We start from the raw sequence: 19,532 nt of genomic DNA, 5'->3' as shown, positions 1-19,532 counted from the left end.
GAGGTCAAGTTCAGAGTGGACACTGTTTCATTCAGCATAACCTCAGGGTGGTGAGATCTATCTCTGCCCTTTGTTTTGAGTTGCCACGTGGCTGGGTTTTTTTCTCTTTTTGTAGCTTCCTTTAGGTTGTTTATTTTTCTTCTCATTTTATTCTGTCTTCCTCGACTACTTTGGAACTTATAGATTCAATTTCTATTCATTTAGCAGTGACCCTGGAGACTTTTACCAGGTGTAGCAAACTTTGCAGTACCGAAGTTAATCAATATTTTATACTCCTTCCAAATGAAACAAGACCTCAGAATACATCACCTCCCTTCTGACTTACATGTGATTGTGTCATATATTTTATTCTAATTTTAAATTCCCCAAGTTAGACCCGGTTTTTCTTGTTTTATGCAGTCGATGTTTGTTTAGATTTACCCAGATATTCCCCATACACTTTGCTCATGATTTTTCCTTGCATTTTGAATCTCCCTTCAGCGATTATTTTCCTTTGGCTAGAATATATCCTCTGGGATCGTTTTTACTGGCAGTCTATTTGTGGCAAACATCTACATTTTTACTTGTCTAAAAATAAATTGATCAATCTTTTCTTTCATGGTTTGTACTTTTTGTGTGTTTTTAAGATGGCCCTGTCCTGAGGCTATGAAAATGTTACTTTATATTCTTCTCTGAAAATTTTATAGATTTGCATCTTGCATTGAATCGTTAATCCACCTGGAGCTGATTTTTGTGTGAGGTGTGACGTAGGGCTCTGAGGTGATCATTAGTGTTCTTTCGGGGTCTAACTGTTTCGGGCACATGGTGGGACTGCAAGTCCCCACTGAGATGTGTATCAGGTATCTATGCTGTGTAACAAATCAGCACCAACATGGCTTGAAGCAGCTTCTGCTTATAAACTCATGGTTCTTTTAAGCAGAAGTCCAGGTGGGTTTGGGTGCATTCTCTGCTCACGTTCTCATAAAAGAATGTGTTATGGTTTCACCTGGAGGCTCTGGGGAGGAATCCACTTCCCAGCTCATGTGGTTGCTGATAGAATTCAGTTCTTTGCAGCTGTAGGACTGCATTTTCCCTGTTTTCTTACTGGCCATCAGCCAGGGGCCACTGTCTTTCCCGGCTCCTAGAGGCTGCCCTCAGGTCCTAGCCATGTGCCCCCCTCTTACTCGTCACAACATGGCAGCTCACTTCTTCAAAGCCAACAGGAGCATCTCACTCCTCCCTGCTCCAACAGTCTTGTAGGGCACAACCTACCTATCTGTGGGAGTGACTACCCCATCACATTTGTGTTGACCACGAACACGTGACTTGCTTTGGCTAGTGATGTGTGGGGAGTGGGGCATCTCTCCCATCACATGCCACTTCCTGAGAGAAGCTTTAAGAGCCATTTGTGACGTGTCACATGGTCCTCCCTCTGCCTCTGTAACTGGGGAGTACTGACAGCCTTATGTCTTCTTTTCCAACCTTTATGTGTTTAACTTATTTTTCTTGCCTCACTGTCCCAGTTAGGGCCTTTAGTACAATTGATCAATTTGACCTCATTACATTTAGAACTTATACTCATCAAAACACCATAAAAATCAGGGCCAAACTGAAGTAACCCTGGGAGTGGCAGTCCCTCTAGGGTCAGGAAGACCCAAATGTCAAAGCATCAGAATACAGAAACCAAAGGACATGGTTAATACAATGAAGAACGCCTGAAAAATCAATAAGAAAGAGAAACAGCCCAGTAGGCAAAAGACTCAACTGTAACTTCATAGGAGAGGAAACACAGTATGAGAAATAAAAACACAGGTGCAAATTAAAACTACAGTAGGACAAAAAAATACAATAAGATGCCTTTTCTCATCCATCAGATGGGCAAACATTAAAAAGCAGCTGCTGGGGGTGGAACCTGGTGCCACCACTTTGGAAAACAAATAGGCATTTTTATCATGAAGTTAAAGATACATGTTCCCTTTAACCAAGCACATGCATTCACAGATATAGTCCCCAAAGAAAACTCTAGCATATGTCTTTATTTAAACATTTTTTGTTGAATACATAACTTTAGGTAGTCATTTTACTCCAATACCTTGGAGACGTGATTTCCACCACATTCTGCTTCCTCACTATTGTTGGGAAGTCAGCTGTGGGTCTCATGTCTCTTCAACCCCACCTTGCCTCTCCAGCAGCTTCTAAGACGTTCTCTTCTGGAATAACAATTCCTGATGTTCTGTAATTGATGGTTTGGATTCTTGAAATCATGAGCCAAACTCATGGCCAAAGTTGCTTACATCCATACCATCCCTGTGTTATCATGGGCGAGTGAAAGTCACATTACAAACCCTCCACAAAGCCCAACCTCTGTGTTCTGCTTCCTACCCAATAGGGACACCCTCCCGCCAGAACTTCCCATCACGATAGTAACGAAGCCTCTCACCCATGCTTTCCCCTCCCTCCTCCTGCCTCCTCATGTGGCCCTGCCTGGTGTGATATGCCCTCCTCTCCCCCTTTTTGGGAAGTATAAATCATAAATTCTTCTATGAGGCAGTAGTCTCTGTGTTTGCCATCTTTTTTGAAAATTAATTTTTGTTGGAGTAGAGTTGCTTTACAATGTTGTGTTAGTTTTTGCTGTACAGCAAAGTGAATCAGCTATACATAGACATATATCCCTTCTTTTTTTGATTTCCTTCCTATTAAGGTCACTACAGAGCACTGAGTAGAGTTCCCTGTGCTATACAGTAGGTTCTCATTAGTTTTCTATTTTATACATATTATCAGTTGTGTATATATGTCAACCCCCATCTCCCAATTCATCCCACCCCCATTTCCCCCTTGGCATCCATACATTTGTTCTCTACATCTGTGTCTCTATTTCTGCTTTGCAAATAAGATCATCTATCTTAACATACCTGATTAAAACAAAATCCAGGTACACTTGAATTCATTTGTCCTACCTTGGATTCTTTAGGACACCTGGATCTGTGGATTGACGTCTTTCATCAGCTCTGAACTTGCTCAGCTATTTTTCATTTAGATACAGCCTTTATTCTGTCTTCTCATTCTATGGCCTGCATTTCACCTCCGACTCTCTTCCTTAGTTATCAGGGGGCAGACCAAGCAGAGCAGAGGAGGTCAGTGAGCAGGGAGAGAGGATGTGCAAGAAACTGGACACACCTCACCTTGGAGGATGTGTGGCCTTAAGTGGAGGTGAGACCCAGCAGCTGTGCTTCCTGACAGAGTTCCAGTCCATCTTCCATGAGCCAGCCCACAGCCCAGGGACACACCTGAGCTGGCCCATGACCAGGGGACACTCCTGAGTCAGCCCACAGCCAGGGGACATGCTGGGGCAGCCCATGGCCAGGGAACACACCTGAGTAGCCCATGGCCTGATGGTACACCTGGGCCAGCCCATGGCCAGGGGACACACTGGGCCAGCCCACAGCCAGGGAACGCACCTGAGCTAGCCCATGGCCTGATGATACACCTGAACTAGCCCACGGCCAGAGAACACACCTGAGCTAGCTCATGGCCAGGGGACATGCCTGAGCAGCCTCCTGTCCCTGATAACTGACACTGTCACCCACCGGTGACAATGGAGATGTGGGAGGTGTGTGGACACGAGCCTCTCTGATGGCTGTGAGAATGTGGTGTTTCTGAGGGGACAGGTGATCTTCCCTGAGGCCACACACTGGGTGCCAATGGGGCACTATCTTGTGGCTCAATCCAACTTCAAGAGCCCATGATTGTCCCCAAGTCCCTACGCCTGCCGCCCCCAGCACAATGCCTGTTGCGAGAGACACACTCTCACATCAAAAAATCATTTTGTGCAGCGGACCTCCCTGATCCTTGTCCCCCATCATTTCCCTTTTTTTTTTTTTTTTAATTTAGAAATCAAGAGAGAGAATCTAGGCCAGGTCACGCTTGGGAAACTGCTGAGATTTTTTTCCCTCTTCTACTCAATACATTTCTTTTATCTTAAAAAAAAATTAATACCATTAGGTCATTTCCACCCCTCCACCCTGCTCTCCTTTTTTTCTATTTCTGGGAAAAATCTTCATTTTGTGTATTTCTCAAGCATCTTGACATTCCGTCTGAGACTAATGGCCGGATCACTTCCTTCCAGCCCCTCTCAAAATTCCTGCTGGTTTTATCTCTTGCAAATGCCTTAGTGCTGCAAAGCAAATCCCACCCCCCCCAACCCTGTCTCTCCACTGCCCTCTCTGTGAAAAAGAAAAGGCCCCCGGCTCTCAGTGAGGTCCTCAGGCAACCCAGATACATCCTCCAGTGCCTTCAAACGTGCCTCATCTCGGCTGCACCAACCTCTGCCTGTTAACTCTTTCAAAGAACACTTGTCGGTGTGTGAAAGCTGTCTGGGTTCATTGATAAAAAAGGTATTGTTCTTTTTTTACCAAAAAAGGTATGGTATATATTCTTTTCCATTATGGTTTATCACAGGATATTGAATATAGTTCCCTGTGCTATACGTTAGGACCTTGTTGTTTATCCATTCTAAATGTAATAGTTTGCATCTACCAAAAAAAGAACGTCTCTGTGTGTATAACTGAGTCACTTTTCTGTACAGCAGAGACTGGCGCAACATTGTAAATCAACTACACTTCAAAAAAAAAAAGAAAAAAGAAAAAAAGTTATGGTTTTTAGGGCTGTTTTGTATTAACAGGTTGTATCAGGGGATGGTCAGTATTTGCAGAGGGCTGAGTTCCCTTTCACCTACTTGTTGCTTTAAAAGATGAAATGATTGGGTAGAGACCCCCCTCCCCGCCCCCTTGTCAGAGCCGGCCGGCAGGATGCTGCTTCTCCCCAAACCCCAAAGAGTTAAGCCCCGACGGTTAATACTCCTCTCTTTGGCCCCCTCGTCCCTTATTCTAATGTATGAACGCTCATTCAGAAGTGAGCAAGCCGTATGTGCGTCTGGGGCTTGGTGACAGCTTGCCTTCTCTGGGCGACATGGATGGTCCCTGCTGAAATGTTTGTGAAAGTACAATTTTATAAACACTCAGGGCTCACCCAGACGTAAGCATCTATCATGCAGGCATGTCTCTGCGGCCCCAGGATCCAAGAGGGGGGTTCACTTTGTCCCTTCCTGGCCGGGGACTCTGGGCCCGAGGTGAGAAAAACGAAGGAAGGTTATTAAGAATTCTGACAAGGTAGGCTGAATAAATTGTGTTTTCTTTGTGAGCCTTAATCCGGTGTTGTATTGGCTTCTCGGACATGGCTAATTTATTTGGAATTTCATTCTGTTCCTGACAGCGTCCTTGACTAGCTGTTTGATCACCCCAAGCAAAGTTACATACCAGCTTTCAAATGCTGGAAGGGCAGTGGCGTGATTTTTCTCAAGTGCGTTCTCCTGGGCCTGGCTTTATGTTTGCAGGGGGATGTTTCAAACGGCGGGGGCCGTCCCTTGTTAGGGAGAAAACCCGGCCCGCGCAGGGGTCTCCCTCAATGAGGAAGCTTTCCACTTTTCCCCACTTGTCCCACTGTTTGGCATTCTAAGCTGCTTTTGTGGTGCAGGAAGAAAGAAAATTAATTTTCTCCCCGTCTGCAAGTAGGGAGCATTTCAGCGGAGAGCCGGTTTGCAATGCATATTCTGTTGATTTCAGCTGCCCACGCCGGCTGGGTTTTGAGATGCAATATTCTCAGGGGAAGAAGTAAATCGACCGCAAACCTCCTTAGGGTGTTAACTCCAGGGTCTCCATCCAGCCTAGGGACCTCCGGCATCTTTCGCTCCATCTTGGCGGAAATAGGAGGTGACATTCACTCTCTAACTCACACGTGTATGCAATGTTTGCTTTTTTATTTTTATGTTTTTGGTAATAACACGTGTGTCTTGCTTTGGCCAAAAGAAAAAATGAATAATGATTTTCAACAACACTCCAACGCTTTGGAGAATCTCATTCTCGGCCAATTTCGGCAGAATCCAGTCTAATAAAACCTGGGCTTCCTTTAACTTCACTTTTTGACACCAGCCTGTGAAGACGCTCGTACTGAGGGCCTTCTAGGGGCAGGAACTGTGCTCAGCCCTGGGGGATGTGGTGGGAGCTCACATTCTAGAAACGCATACAAGAGCTCAGAGCACGTTAGGCCTGTGATGAAAGTAACAAACAAAACTAACCAACCCAGCACCAGGGTGAGATGCGGGTGGTGCCTGGGTGTGAGGACTCAGCTTCTCTCATGGGGCCCTGCCTTTGAGTCGGGGAAGTCCACTGGGTCTTTGGGACATCTGAGCAGTGCTTTCACCACCTGCAAAGTACTCTGATCCCCGGCCTTGCTTGCAGAACATGGGAGAGGGGCTATGGTCCCCTTATACGGAGGAGGAAGCTGAGGCCCAGGGCACCTGCCGGGACACCTTGATGACGACGCAGCTTGTTTAGGGCAAGCAACTTGAGCGGCGCACTTGGGGCTCATTCCAGGGCCGTGACCTCCAGGGACAGCAGGTCCTGGGTGGGGACACAGCTGTGCCCCTCCACTCCCAGCCCTCCTGCACAGACCTCACCTGGGGGCCGGGGTCATCTGCCAGGTATTGTTAAGGGAGCGATGAGGGAGGATTTGCCGGTTCCTGCTTCAGTGCTTGGACATTGGGTGCAGGAAGATTCCCTGGCCATTGGCAGTCCTGAAAATCCCCCAGTCCGTCCTCGGCGACCCAGGTACAAGCCTCTACCTGCTGGGCTCGGGAGTTGTGGCAAACTCCAGCTCCCAGGGATGGGACGCTCATCTTGCCATGGCATTCCTGGGCAGGTGATTTAAGAAGAGATGCGCCCTGGGGAAATGGGGGGGAGGAGGTGGGAGGCATGGGGATGGTGGGAGGAGGGAGGGAAGAAGCCAAGGAGAGCCGTGACTTTGGGTACCGTCCCAAGCTCACTGTGATCTCGAGGGGGAATTCTGGGGGCTGTGTGACCTTGGAGTTTGTCCTGACGCCCAGCACGGGAGTTGGGCTTTCATCCCCCCATGGTCAGTCCCTGGTGAAGGGTGGCCTGGGGGATGTAAACCCCTGGGTGCTGGGGCAGCTCCTATAACCAAGAATGTCCCTGGAGAAGAGTCGGGAGCAAAAGGACATGGGAGGCAGAGACAGAGTGCACGGAGACAGGGGAAAGGGTTCCAGGGGCGGGGTGTAGCTCACCATCACTGTTAATCGTGGGGTGACTTGGCTGCTTCCCTGTGAGTGGGGACCCCAGCACCCACTCCACGGGAGGCTGTGGGCACTGCACATTTATTATCAGCTTTACTACTTTCCCCTTGTGGGTGACGGCCACCTTGCCCCTCTAGCGTCCTCTGCACCTGCGTCAGGTAGACCTTTCCCAAGAGAAGGCGGCCCTGGGTCAGCTGTACACTGTCCAGGGGGAGGGGGGCTATGCGCTTCCTCTCCCGAAGGGCGCGCTGACCTTGGCCTCCCCAGTTCCAGGGGCCTGGGGACATCTGAGCAGGAAGGGGGAGGCACCCGTGACCTTGGAGAGTCTCTGTGCGTGCACGCCACATGACCGGGGCAATGTTGATTTTGTGTGTCGATTGTGTGCTCGCAAACAGAGACGTTTATCCAAGGCCACCTTGTCCCCGCTGCTGGGTCAGGGGCTGCGGGGTGGGAGGCTGAGAGCAGGAAGACGGGCCCTGCCTGGCGTGCGCCCCTGCCTGGCGTGCGCCCCTGCCTGCGGCCACCCCAGGGTGCCCACTGGGAGACGCTGACCTTCCAGGTAAGAGAAACTCGAGGAAAGGCTTCTTCTCCCTCCCCACTCTCGGCCGCTCTCCCCTGGGACCTTCACTCCCCACACAGGTGGGTTCTCAGTGGCTGGGTGGGTGGGCACTTGTGAACGCTCCTGGGGACTTTCTGCAACATTCTGGAAGCCTTTTCCAGTTGCCACGTCCTGGATCTGTTTGATTACTGACTCCATGTCGGGCTCCTACGATCTGAATTCCCACGTGTGTTTGAAGTGGTCTTTAATCCTCTGTCAGGGCCAATAAGCCCAGAGCTGAACGTTACCTGAGAGTCTATTCCGCAGACGCGCCGGACGCCTGGCCAGGCCACCGGCTGGCGGCTCTCTCTGTGGATGGAGGTGGGAAGGGCTGTTTGCCCCCCCAGAGGGCACAGTATGGCACTGGGCACTTTCGAGACAGCCTTTGCTGGTCGGGGCGATACCTGAGCTCCAGGGGGGAGGGCTGGGGGGAGGGTGCAGGTCGGGGCTCACCTTGGGTCTGGCTCACGGGGAGCGTCCACACACGTTTACCGGATCGTTGTTAGGACGCCGCGAGCGAACGCCGTCTTCCCACTGTCCATCTTACGCTGGGCTCCCTGTCAAAGGCTTTGCATTCACTCCTTAGCTAGAACTTTCTGGAAAGGCTGGGTGGGAGCACATTCTCATTTTGTAGATGAAGGAGAAGTTCAGGAACTGGCTTCAGGTGGCCCGCATCCCTGGAGGCCGCTCAGCTTTCTCCCTGGCTCGGGTACCTGGGGGTGGACCATTTCCCGGTGAGAACTCGGCTGGCCTCCTGCAGCATCCAGGGACCTGACCTCCAGTTTGCACCCCTTTGCGCTGCAGTACCGGGGAACTGGGGTTGGAGGAGGGGCTGTCTCTTCACCCAAGGGAAACTTGGCTGGGAAAGGCCAGAGATGAACTTGGGGGTGGGCAGCGCCTGCAGGAGTGTGTGTGCCCTGGTGTGTGTACACGCTTGTGTGCGCACGGGCACGAACACGTGCATGTATATGTTATATGTGCAGGTGTGTGTGTGTACACGTGTTCTGGTGTGTGTACACGCATGTGTGCGCACGGGCACGAACACGTGCATGTTATATGTGCAGGCGTGTGTGTGTGTGTGTACACGTGTTCTGGTGTGTGTGGGTGTGTGTGGCAGGCAGATGCTGCTATTTCAGCAGTGTGGTGGGGACATTTCTGAGGGCCTCCTCTCGGGGGACAGGAAGGCAGCCAGTGATTCCACACCCAGGCACCTTACTGGTCCCGTGTGGACACTGTCCCTTAGTCTGCATCATGGCCCTTCAAAGCAGAATTGTCACTTGCCTCCCTTTCTGATGAGATCTGTGGCCCCAAAGGTGAGCCGGTCACTCCGAGGGTCCACGGTGGGCCCCGGCTTGAGGCCATGAGGGGTGTGAGGGGAGGCCCGCAGGACTGACCCGTCCAGCCTGGGCTGTGGGTGTCCTCCAAGGTCTCTTGGTGGGCTGGTGGGGGCGGTGATCTGGGGGTCGGTGCTGCCCTTCCTGGGTGATTAAGCAGGTTCCCCTCCTGGGCAGCCGGCTCTGCCCCCGCCCCCAGCCCTGCACTGCCCACCCCCGCGGGTAGTGTGGGTCTTTGAGATGCTGGCGGCCCGTGTGCTAATTGAGCCGCGCCTGGGGTCGCCTCTGGGCTCCGAGCGACTGATCTCACCTTCTCTCCCCTCTCCTTCCCTTTCATCCGCCCAGCTCCCGCCTGCCCTCCTGCCGGGCTCCCCGGCCCCTCCCGACGGGCCTGCTGCTGCTGCAGGGCCCGCAGCCGCTGGACAGCGCCGGCCTCCAGAAGTGATAGCTAATTGGGCAGAGAAAGGGCCCGATTGTCTGGCGGGCCGGAAGAGCGGGCGTGGGCGGCTGAAAGCACCCGGAGAAGGTGGCCAGCTTCGCCCAGCAGCTGCCGCCGGAGACGTTTGGAGATTACGTCAGCGCTGGGCAGGGGGGGCCTCCCGCCTGGGCCCTGACAATGCGGCCCTTGTCGGCCCCGAGAGCCGCCCGCTCGGGATGAATGGCGCGGGGCCTCTTCTCCAAGGAGGCTTCTCGCCGTCCCCGATCTGTCCTCTCCCGCCAGGGAGGCCCCTGGCTTGGGGCTCAGAGCGAACGGGCTCGGTCAGAGTGGGAGACCCCCGGCTGGACTGAGCTTGCGGCCCAGGCTCCTGGCCGCACGGCTGGTACTTGGCAGACCTGGACCTGGAAGCCGGTGCTCGGCCGGTCCACACGCTGACCACGCAGTGGGGGACTGCGCTCTGGGGCGCGCCTGCCCTCGGCATGGCCTCCCGGTCCGGGGGGAGCGCGGGCCCCGACCCGCTCATGTTCGTGTTGGCCATCATCCTGCTGGTGCGCTTCATTCTCTGGGCCTGCCTCGGGGCCTACATCGATTATAGGCTGGCCCGGCGGCGGCCCCGCAAACCCAAGGAGGACTAGGGCCTCTGCCGGCCAGGGGCCTCAAGCTCCCGGCGCCCGAGGGCCGTCCCTCCAGGAGGGCGCTGTCCCAGAGACGGCCTGTCCTGGGGCTGAGGGGGGGCACAGGGAGGGGCAGCAGAGCAGGCGAAACACTCCCTGCATCCCGCCCACGGGGCAGAGATGGACCGGCCCCACCTGGACTGACCAGGGCTGTGCTGGTCACGCCCCCCGTTGGGGGATGGAGGGGGGGGCCCCTGCCCGTCTCTCCACCAGGTCTGGTGTCCTGTGTTGAAGTGAGTGATCCTGGGAGTGGGTCTTGCTTTAATACTTTCTCTGCTTCCAATGCTTTATAATGTGTTTGCAGGAAGAGGCGGGTGTGAGCCAGAGGGGCTGGTGGAGGGGTTGCAAGGACAGATGTGACCACATCAAAGCCAGCCCTGCCACCAAAAGCCACCCTCTGACTCAGTCTCCTGCAGGGATAAGTAAGCGCAGACAGTGCCCTGGTTTCCCCAGAGCAGACCACTCGGAGGGTCTCAAGACAGACATGAATGAGACTCTGAGTTCAAGTCCAGCTCTGGCTGACCGTGGGCAAACTCTCTTTCCCCATCTCTTAGATGGACGCAATAGTCCCTGCCCCCAGCCCCCACTGAAGGTTATCAGGAGGGTCAGGTAAGGGGTGGGGTGAGCCATCCCCCCCACAAGATGCAAACTACAGGACATGTGGAGGACGATTTCATGGAGAGGTCACAGGACCCAGGGCCCACTGTTCCTTTGGGCTTTTAAGTGTGTGGCCGAGACACCCCTGAGAAGACGGACGGGCAGGGAGACTGGACGGGTGCCCCCTCCTGTCACACCAGCCGGTTCACACCTGACTTAAGGGGCAGCACGTGGTGGCTCCGTGCTTCCTGACCTGGCAGCAGATCTGAATCACCTGGAAGATTTTGGCAACACCAGTGGCCACGTTCCCCGGACCGAGAAGCATCCGCTGATTTGAGACGTTCCTGGGAGGCTGGAGCCTGGAGACGCCATGAATTCCAAAAGGACTTGGGTCAGCCTGGAGTCCTAGGTGGCCGTTAGGGGGCTGGAGTCGGTGAGCGGACACTTGGGCCCCCCTTAGCCGGGAGCCGTCCGCCTTGCAGCATCCTGGCAGAAGGGACCACAGGCGGGATTCGTTGAGGCCTGGTGCATGGCTGTCCTCTGGGCAGTTGTGATAGCCAGCGGCCAAGCAGCACTCGTGTCCCCCTGTGTAAGGACAACTGGCCACAGGGTCCTTAGGGCTCTTGATCGCCGGGTTCGGGGAGGGGGTGTTCCCATTCTCTTTAGGGAAAATGTCATCCGGTTTTCTTTAAAATGACCACATATGATTTTGCTGATCTCTCTAAGGAAGAGGAATCACATTCGCTGTCATGAGCATGTACTAGTGGAGGGAGGTTTGCCTGGTATTGCCAGGTTTTAAAAATAAAAGTCCCATGACCTGAGAAACCTCTCTGTCCTGGGCAAAGCAGCCCCTTGGATGGAGGAAGAAGTCAGAGGTTCACATGACACATGCAAGTCTGGCCCATGGCTGAGCGTGTGTGACCTGCGTGTCCACATGGGCATGTAGATTTGAGGTTCACCATTTGGTCCACGAGCTAGAATCCGGGGGCTCTTGCTGGAACTGGGGAGGGGACATACTCTCCTGTTGGGGTTGTCCAGCAGAGGGGATGGAAGTGGCCAGCCTGGAACCATGGGAGAAGATGGGATTCTGCCACCGTTATTTGAACCCCTTTCCAGTTACATTGACCGTTAGATTTTTTTTTTCCTTTTCCTTAAGCCAGTTTACATTGGTTTCTGTCACTTGCAACTGATGAAATTACTAGTCAGAATTTTGTCAGAATTACTCATCAGAGTACAAGCCCTCTGCATCCACACATCAACCGTCTATAGCCTCCTGACACATGACCACTCGAAACACTGCGGCTGAGTCAAGAGAGGCTGTGTCCCGGTCCCACATAGACAGAGGTTGTATTCAGCTGCAAGTAACAGATACGTAGACAAACAGTGACTTAAACAAGAGAAGTTTTTTTTTTTCTTTTTTGCATTTTTCTTTTACATGTAGCAAGAAGTCTGGCATTTGACATCCCCAGGTTGTGGTATGGCAGTTCCATATCATCAAGGACCCAGATCCTTCCATAGTTCTGCTCTGCCATCCTTAGCATGAAGGTTTGGTCTTCATGGTTACAAGAAGGCTGCAGCTACTCCAGGCATCTTGAGTGAATTCCAGGCAGGAAGAGAAAGAAAAGGGTGATAGAGAGGGACAGATATCTATATCAGGGAGGCAAAGCTTCCCAGAAACCCTTAAATTTACATGCCATAAACTAGAATTATGTCACATGGCATCCCTAGATGCTGAGACGTGGTTCCTTGGCCTTTCTTTGCAGTCATTGCAGTCTTTATCCAGGACACCACCTTGGGTATCTGTGTGTCTTTAGTAGCATCCTTATGTACCAGCTTTGTCTGCCATTGAGAGACATCAGCTGTGTTCACCTGTCCTTGGCAGCTCCACCCTGGAGTCAGAGGGTGGAACTTCTCATGGTTCCTTGGGGTTCCTAAGAATTTGTTCCAGTAAGACAGTCTAAGGATGAGAGAGACTTATTCCTTCTTAGAGATACCTGGAGATGCTTCTTTACTCACACCTGGTAGCAACAGACAAAGACTGTAGCACATGGAAGGTAGACTGTGACTAGCTGATGGCTAAGTGAATGACAGTGATGAGTAGCAGACGGATAAATGGAGGGGTAGCGCGAGTCACTAACTCAGTAAGCCTCACTGGGCGCTCACAGCCTCACAACGTGGGAGGCATCATGGATACAATGTTGAAAGTGAAGTTCCTGCTCTTCAGGTAGCCTGCAGTCTGGGAGGCAAGAAATGGGCAGCTAGACTAGAGTATTAGACCTGCACAAGGCACACGAGGCTATTAACCACTACGGCTGTGGCCAGTGTAAATTAAGTTGTCCTATGAGTGTAAAGCACACACCAGATTTTGAAGGCTTGGCACAGAAAATAATGTAAAATCTAATTAATAATGGTTTTCTACTGATTATACATTAAAATGATAATATCTTGGACACCTTGGGTTAAATAAAATATTACAATTAATCTCATCTGTTTCTCTTAATGCATTTTAGTGTGGCTGCTAGAAAATTTAAAATTACATATGTAGCTGACATTTCTTTTTTCTTTTATATTGCACAGCACTGCAGCAGACCTTCATAGTGTAGTGAAAGTGCTATGATGTGTGAGTGGATTGTGTGTTATAGGAACAGAGAAGGGAGCTTCCTGGAGGAGGGGTCTTAAGGGATAATGTAACTACGGCATTCTAGAACCTATGAGATGCAGCTAAAGCAATTCTTGGAGGAAAAGTTATGGCCTTAAACGCCTTTATTAATAAACATGAATAAAAATTGATGGATGGAGCATACGACGCAATAAATTTAAAAAAGAACAGTGGCACAAAGCTGAGAGAAACAGAGGCAGAAATAAAGGTAAGAGAGGAAATTAATGTATCAACACGGATAGAATCAACTAATGTGTCCAAATCCTGGATTTCTTTCTTTCTTTCTTTTTTAAACATTTCTTCGGCATTCCTTTTCCTGTTCTTCTCCTCCTCCTCTCTTCTTCTTCTTCCTCATTGTGTTAAAATACACGACATAAAATTTACCATTTTTTTTTTTTTTTTTGCAGTACGCGGGCCTCTCACTGTTGTGGCCTCTCCCGTTGCAGAGCACAGGCTCCAGACGCGCAGGCTCAGCAGCCATGGCTCACAGGCCCAGCCGCTCCGCGGCATGTGGGATCCTCCCGGACCGGGGCACGAACCCACGTCCCCTGCATCGGCAGGCGGACTCTCAACCACTGCGCCACCAGGGAAGCCCCCATCTTAGCCATTTTTAAGTGGTGTTTTTGAGGGGAAGAGACCCAACAATAAAAGAGACATTATTAACGAACCCAATCAAGAAAAAAGGAGAAGAAAACACGCACAAAATTTAAAAGCCTATGGGGAAACAACTACAGAGACATGGAAAACTCAATTCCCAGGAAACAGGTTCTGGTGTATTTGAAGGGTTTTGAGAATTTGAAAACATAGGGAACACAATTTATAAAAAATGACCCCACAAGAGTTGTAATATCTACACAAATGGATTACCCTTGGAGAAACAAGTAGTTGTCCAAGTCTACCCTCCTTAAAAAAAAAAAAAAAAAAGCATAGAGGTCCAGAATGTCTCAGAGGAAGACCCCTTATCACGCCAAAAAAGAACAGGTGATACAACACTACTTAAACTGCTCTAGCACATAAAAGAAGGACAGTTCCCATTTCTTTTTAATGTAGTAAACATTCATTGATGCCCAAATCCACCAAAGGTAGTACAGAAAGAGAAAACACATACCAGTGTCACTTAAGAATATTGATAAAAAAATATAAACCACTGAATTAAGCATCATATTAAAGGGATAAAACATGGTGACCAAGTGGAGAGTGTTCCAGGAATGCAAGGATGGTTGAACATCAGAAAATCAGTTAATGTAATTTACCATATTAATAGCCCCAAAGAGAAAAAATTTTTTGATAACTTCCTTTGATATATTTCCAAAGGTATCTGGATAACATTCACATCCAATCTCAAACTCTGAATAAAACAGAAGTAGGTAATATACTGACATGTTTTTAACCTGAAAAAATAGTTCTCTCTTAACAGGAAAAGTAACATCATGATTAACAGGGAAATACCAGCAGCTTTTCTGTCAAAACCTGGAGTCAGGAGGAAGATGTTCACGACTGTCTGAATTTGTTCTGGAAACACAGCCAGCACAATTAGAAAGAGGAAGAAATTAGAGGTATGAACACTGGAAAAGAGAGGATGCATCATTATTTATAGTGAGATGGCTGACTTTCTCGGAAAAACGAAGGAAAATCAATGAAAACAATTGATAACAGAGTTCAGTAAAGTGGGTGGGTCTGAATCAACATGCCAAAACCACACATACAGCAATTTATCAGGAGACGTGGTGGCATGAAAAATCCCATTTATAGCAGCAACGTAAAGAACAAAATATCCAGGAGCAAACTTCACGACCACATGTTAGCCACGGTAGGTGGTCAAGTTATTTCCTTTTTTCTGTTTCTGTTATTTCCTTAGGTGCCCTAGGTGAGATTTATTGTGGACATGAGGCCCGAGGCTGGCCACCAGGAAGGAAGAGGCCTGGGCCGAGGAAGCTCAGACCTGACCCTCCAGGAGAAATCCCACCACGCCCATCTCTCTCGCTTCCTACCTGGATGCCCGGTGACCTTCAGGAGAAGCTGGCCCCTTTGCCACGTTGCTGCCCACGCTTGTGGCCTGGGGCTTAGAGAGGCCATGACCACTGTGGCACCTGGGGCTGCACGTGGACCTTCACGGCACAAAATCTGATGGTTCCCCTGGAGTGGCCTCCTGGGCTGTGCACTCTTGCAGCTTAGCCAAGACAGCACAGAACACAGCCGCCACCTTTTCGTGGGGAGGGTGGAGGGGTGCTTACATGCAGGGCAGCTAATTGTTTTAGGACTAAGGGATCTGGGGGCTCCAGGGCACATGGGATTTCAGTACTAAAACCAGGAGGTCTTGGGCAAACTGGGATGGCTGGTCATCCTATTTCTCAGACCTTCTGGGTAGTAACGAATGAACCTACCCAGAGAAAGTTCTGGTCTTTGCCCTCAGCTTCTGGGAAGGGATTTCCGGGTCCTTGGAATGTTCTGCCTGGTAAGAGTGCCTTTGTTTACCTGGGACCTGGGGCCACGTTAGACAGTCTAAGGATGTGCCTTGGGATGGGGGCTCTGGGCCATATGCAGTGTCTGCTCTCCGGAAGGGCTGGGGACTGATGAGGGGTCCAGTGTGTCTGGGGCATGGAGCCCAGTGACAACTCTGCAGACCAAGGCTCAGGGTGCTCCCTGGTTGGCGATACTCCGAGTGTGCTGCTGGGAAGGGCTGGCGTCATCCTTAACTCCACGGGGAAGGATGACCAGAGCTCCATGCATCTCTGCCCGAGACTGATTTTAATCTGTCCCCTTTTGCTGTAATAAACCACAACTATGAGTATAACAGCTTTCCTTGAGTTTGGAATCTTTCTAACAAATGATGGAAACTGAGGACCGGGGAACCCCGCAAACCTGCAATTGGGGTCAGAAGTGAGGGTGGTCTTGGGGACTCATCCTGGGTTTGGCATCTTCCTTCTCCTCCCTCCTCCTTGAAAAGTGCAGAAGGGCATCCTGTGAAAAGCGAGTCTGCCTCTCACCTCTCCCCGCAGCTATCTGACCCCCTCCCGAAATGCACCCACTGGGCTGGGTTTCTGGCGTCTGGTCTGGAGCTATTCCGAGCGCTTGTGAACAAATACAAATGTCTTCTCCCGCCCGTCACCCCCACTTTCGCCACAACTGGCAACACGTTCCTCATACTCTTCCTATTGTCCTGCGTCAGTTTTTGTGAATTTTCTATTTTTTTCTCTAACGACCATGTATTTGTTAAGAAACAAATGAAGAAATGGGTGGGTTACACATCTTGGAAAAGTGAAGCAAGGGGGGCGCCAAGGGATGAGAGTCTGGGGGGCGTTTAGGGAGCAGATGTTGCCTTGTGTGTTTAGAGTGGGGTGAGTAGGGAAGGGGCACCTGGAGGGGGGGAAGCAGGGCAAAGGGGGTGTGGTCCCTCCGTCTGTGCACCAACGGCATCACTAGAACTGCCCTCCCTACCTCCCTACCAAAAGGCTGCGCAGCCGGGGAGCAGGTATTTCTTCTGAGCCCAGAGATGGAGGAGACAGGGGGGAGTGGACACCAGGTTCTTCCCCCGGAGGAGGCGGGTTAGCGAGGAGGACACAGCTAGGCTGGTGCAGCAGCAGGGCAGTCCCCTGCAGCCAGTCTGTGTGTGAGGGGGAACAGGACAGGGTGCTGAGACCTCAAGAAGCAACTCCTTCATCCCCGCCTCATGCTCCCCAGGTGGGACATGACAGGTGCCACCCTCTGCCCAGCTGCCTCTTTTGCAGGTGCCTCCCGGGCTTCCTGAGACGCTCTATTCTGGGGGAGCAGGTGGGTGGGAGTGACCAACTCACCACCCGGCCAGGCATCGGCCCCCGGGTGCGGGCAGAGCAGCCCAGCCCCTGGCCCCCTACCCGGCCTGGCCTGGTCTTGAGAGCAGCCCCTTGGCCTCAACCCACTCCCCCGAGAGCAGCCTGCGGAGCCCCTGTGGTGGAGATGAATCACTGGTTCTAAAAATAAAAAGAGTTAAGTCATGAAACAGTGTATTTCCTTTTTAAGCCAGACGTGTCTGCCAAGGGATCCCCAGCAGTTTGGTGTGGCAGGGAGGGCCAGGAACCCCCGGGCCACTGGAGACTCTCTTTCACGCGCTCACACCCACCACAGGAATTAGCACCTGCACGGGCTCGGCACACGGCGGGATAGGTGGATGAGGTGGTCCCTGCCTCAGCGGCTCTTGGTTGAGCGGGGAAAATAGATGACTTGAGAATAATGCCCACATCGGGCAGACAGCCCTAAGGGCTATAGCCACGGGGCAGAGCGTCACGGAGATACACACAGGGAAGGGGCGTTAATCCTCTCTCAGGGTGTGGGGAGAGCTTCCTGGAGGAGGTGTCACTGGAAGGAAGACTTGGGCTGCTCTGACAGGCAGATAGAGGAGGGGTGGTGTTCTAGGCAGAAAGGACAGTGTGAGTAAGGGCTGGGAGGCTGGATGTCGTGGCACATTTAGGATCCTCGTCAGGACTGCTCAGGTCACCTGGTTACACGTGCAGATTCCTGGTACCCCCCCAGGCCAGCTGGCTTTAAATCTCTGAGAGTGGGCCCCCGAAATAGGGGTAACAAGCTACCCCAGGGGATTCCCATGCTCCTCAAGTTGAGATCCACTGGTCTGGGTGCTGGATGTGTAGAGGAGGGAGTGAAGATGTACAGTGCAGGGTAGGTTGGGTCCAAATTGTGAGGGCTTTGACTTTTACCTAGGAGTTAGGACTTTAGCATACAAACAGGAGGTAGCCTTCAAGGGAGTGATGATCCTGGATCTGTGCTTGAGGATGCTTCCTGGGAGCAATGAGGGTGATGGGTTGATGGGGTAGGAGGTCCAGGGGTTGGGGAGGGGACAGAAGCTTGGGCAGAGGTCGGGGGGCTGGACCATGGAAATGATGTGAGAGGAAGGGTCGGAGGTCTGAGACATAGCAGGGACAGGGCTTGGGCCGCTTCCCTAACCCCCGGGGGTTCAGGGAGAATCCTGTGATGGTCACTGGGGAAGCATGTGCAGAGTTAGCAGTTACGGGGGGGTTACGTGCTTGCCATCATCATTGGAGGTGGGGGAGCGGGGGGAGAGCTGAGTACTGGGCCCCAGAAGCCAGGGGCGGAGGGTTTCTGGAGATGCCCAGTGGTCAGGGGCAAAGAACGGGGTGGGAGGACTTAGGGGCGTTTGGGGAAATCCTTGGAGAGAACATCAGCACCTGGTGCTGGACGTGCCAGGAGGGACTAGAGGTCGGAGGTGCGGGAGGGAGCTCTGCACGGATCCACCCGTGGGGAGGTGACCATCCAGGGCTACGTTCTGAGCCACCGGTCACCTGGCTTTGAATCCCTTATCTTCTCCTCTCCCCACGTGACCTGGGCACAGGTTTTACCCTCATGAGGACCAGGTTCCTGTCTGCAAAACGGGGACAGGACAACTGTCTTCTGCAAAGCTCTCAGAGCACAGGCAATGCACACAGCCTGTCCATGTCAGATTGCAGGAAAGCCCAGAAGCGTCCCCGGGGCTGTGTGCACCAGTGTGTCGGATGGGACTTTTCTCATTGTCTCAGGAATCTGGCTGAAGCCATGCAGCTGACAAGGTGATAAGAGCCCTGTGTTCTGGAGAGGTGCGAGGCTCTTTGTTCCGTCTGACTGAAAGAACAGAATGTCCCCAGCTGTCACCCCCATCACCCACCTCCAGCTTCAATGGGGCTGGAAAATGGGTGCCTGGGGGTCATCGGTTAGTGGGTGCTGTGACATTGCAGGTGATCCTGTCTCTTCTGGCCAAGCCAAAGTTGGGAGGTAAAACTGCTCAGAGCCTGGGGCGCCTGCAGGGAGCAGGGGGTGATGATTTCTGTGATGTGGAATCGTGGCGGAGGGTCGCTGGGGGCTCAGAAAGTGGTGGGAGGGTAAAGGCGGGGAGAGCTCGTCTGGGATTCCCTGGACCTGGGGGTCACACATGAACATAATCACTGGTACCTGCTTCTCTGCTGTAAATTCAGGGGACTGGAGGCTGCCCCCATGGCTGCCCCCATGGCAGAATGAAGAGAGAGGCAGAGGGGCCCCCTGCACGGACCCCCTCAGTTATGGGTAAGTGTGGCAGAGACTCTGAATTTTCCCATAGGGTCGAGTCATTGCCCCCATCAT

At 51.9% G+C, this 19,532-nt stretch overlaps 1 protein-coding gene across 1 annotated transcript; it reads left to right on the top strand.

Annotated features, from left to right (window-relative positions):
* Positions 1–9,976: 9,976 nt before the first annotated feature.
* Positions 9,977–10,132, top strand: SMIM38 (small integral membrane protein 38). Its single transcript, XM_060158026.1, has one exon. The coding sequence runs from the start codon at positions 9,977–9,979 to the stop codon at positions 10,130–10,132; it is 156 nt and encodes a 51-aa protein (XP_060014009.1).
* Positions 10,133–19,532: the final 9,400 nt, after the last annotated feature.

This window comes from Lagenorhynchus albirostris, chromosome 9 (genome assembly GCF_949774975.1).
Source record: "Lagenorhynchus albirostris chromosome 9, mLagAlb1.1, whole genome shotgun sequence".
NCBI lineage: Eukaryota > Metazoa > Chordata > Mammalia > Artiodactyla > Delphinidae > Lagenorhynchus > Lagenorhynchus albirostris.
Note: the sequence above shows the minus strand (reverse complement) of the source record. Positions and strands in the feature narration are given on the sequence as shown.

Excerpts from the sequence above, each read along its gene's own strand:
- SMIM38 (XM_060158026.1), top strand. The coding sequence starts at position 9,977 with ATGGCCTCCCGGTCCGGGGGGAGCGCGGGCCCCGACCCGCTCATGTTC.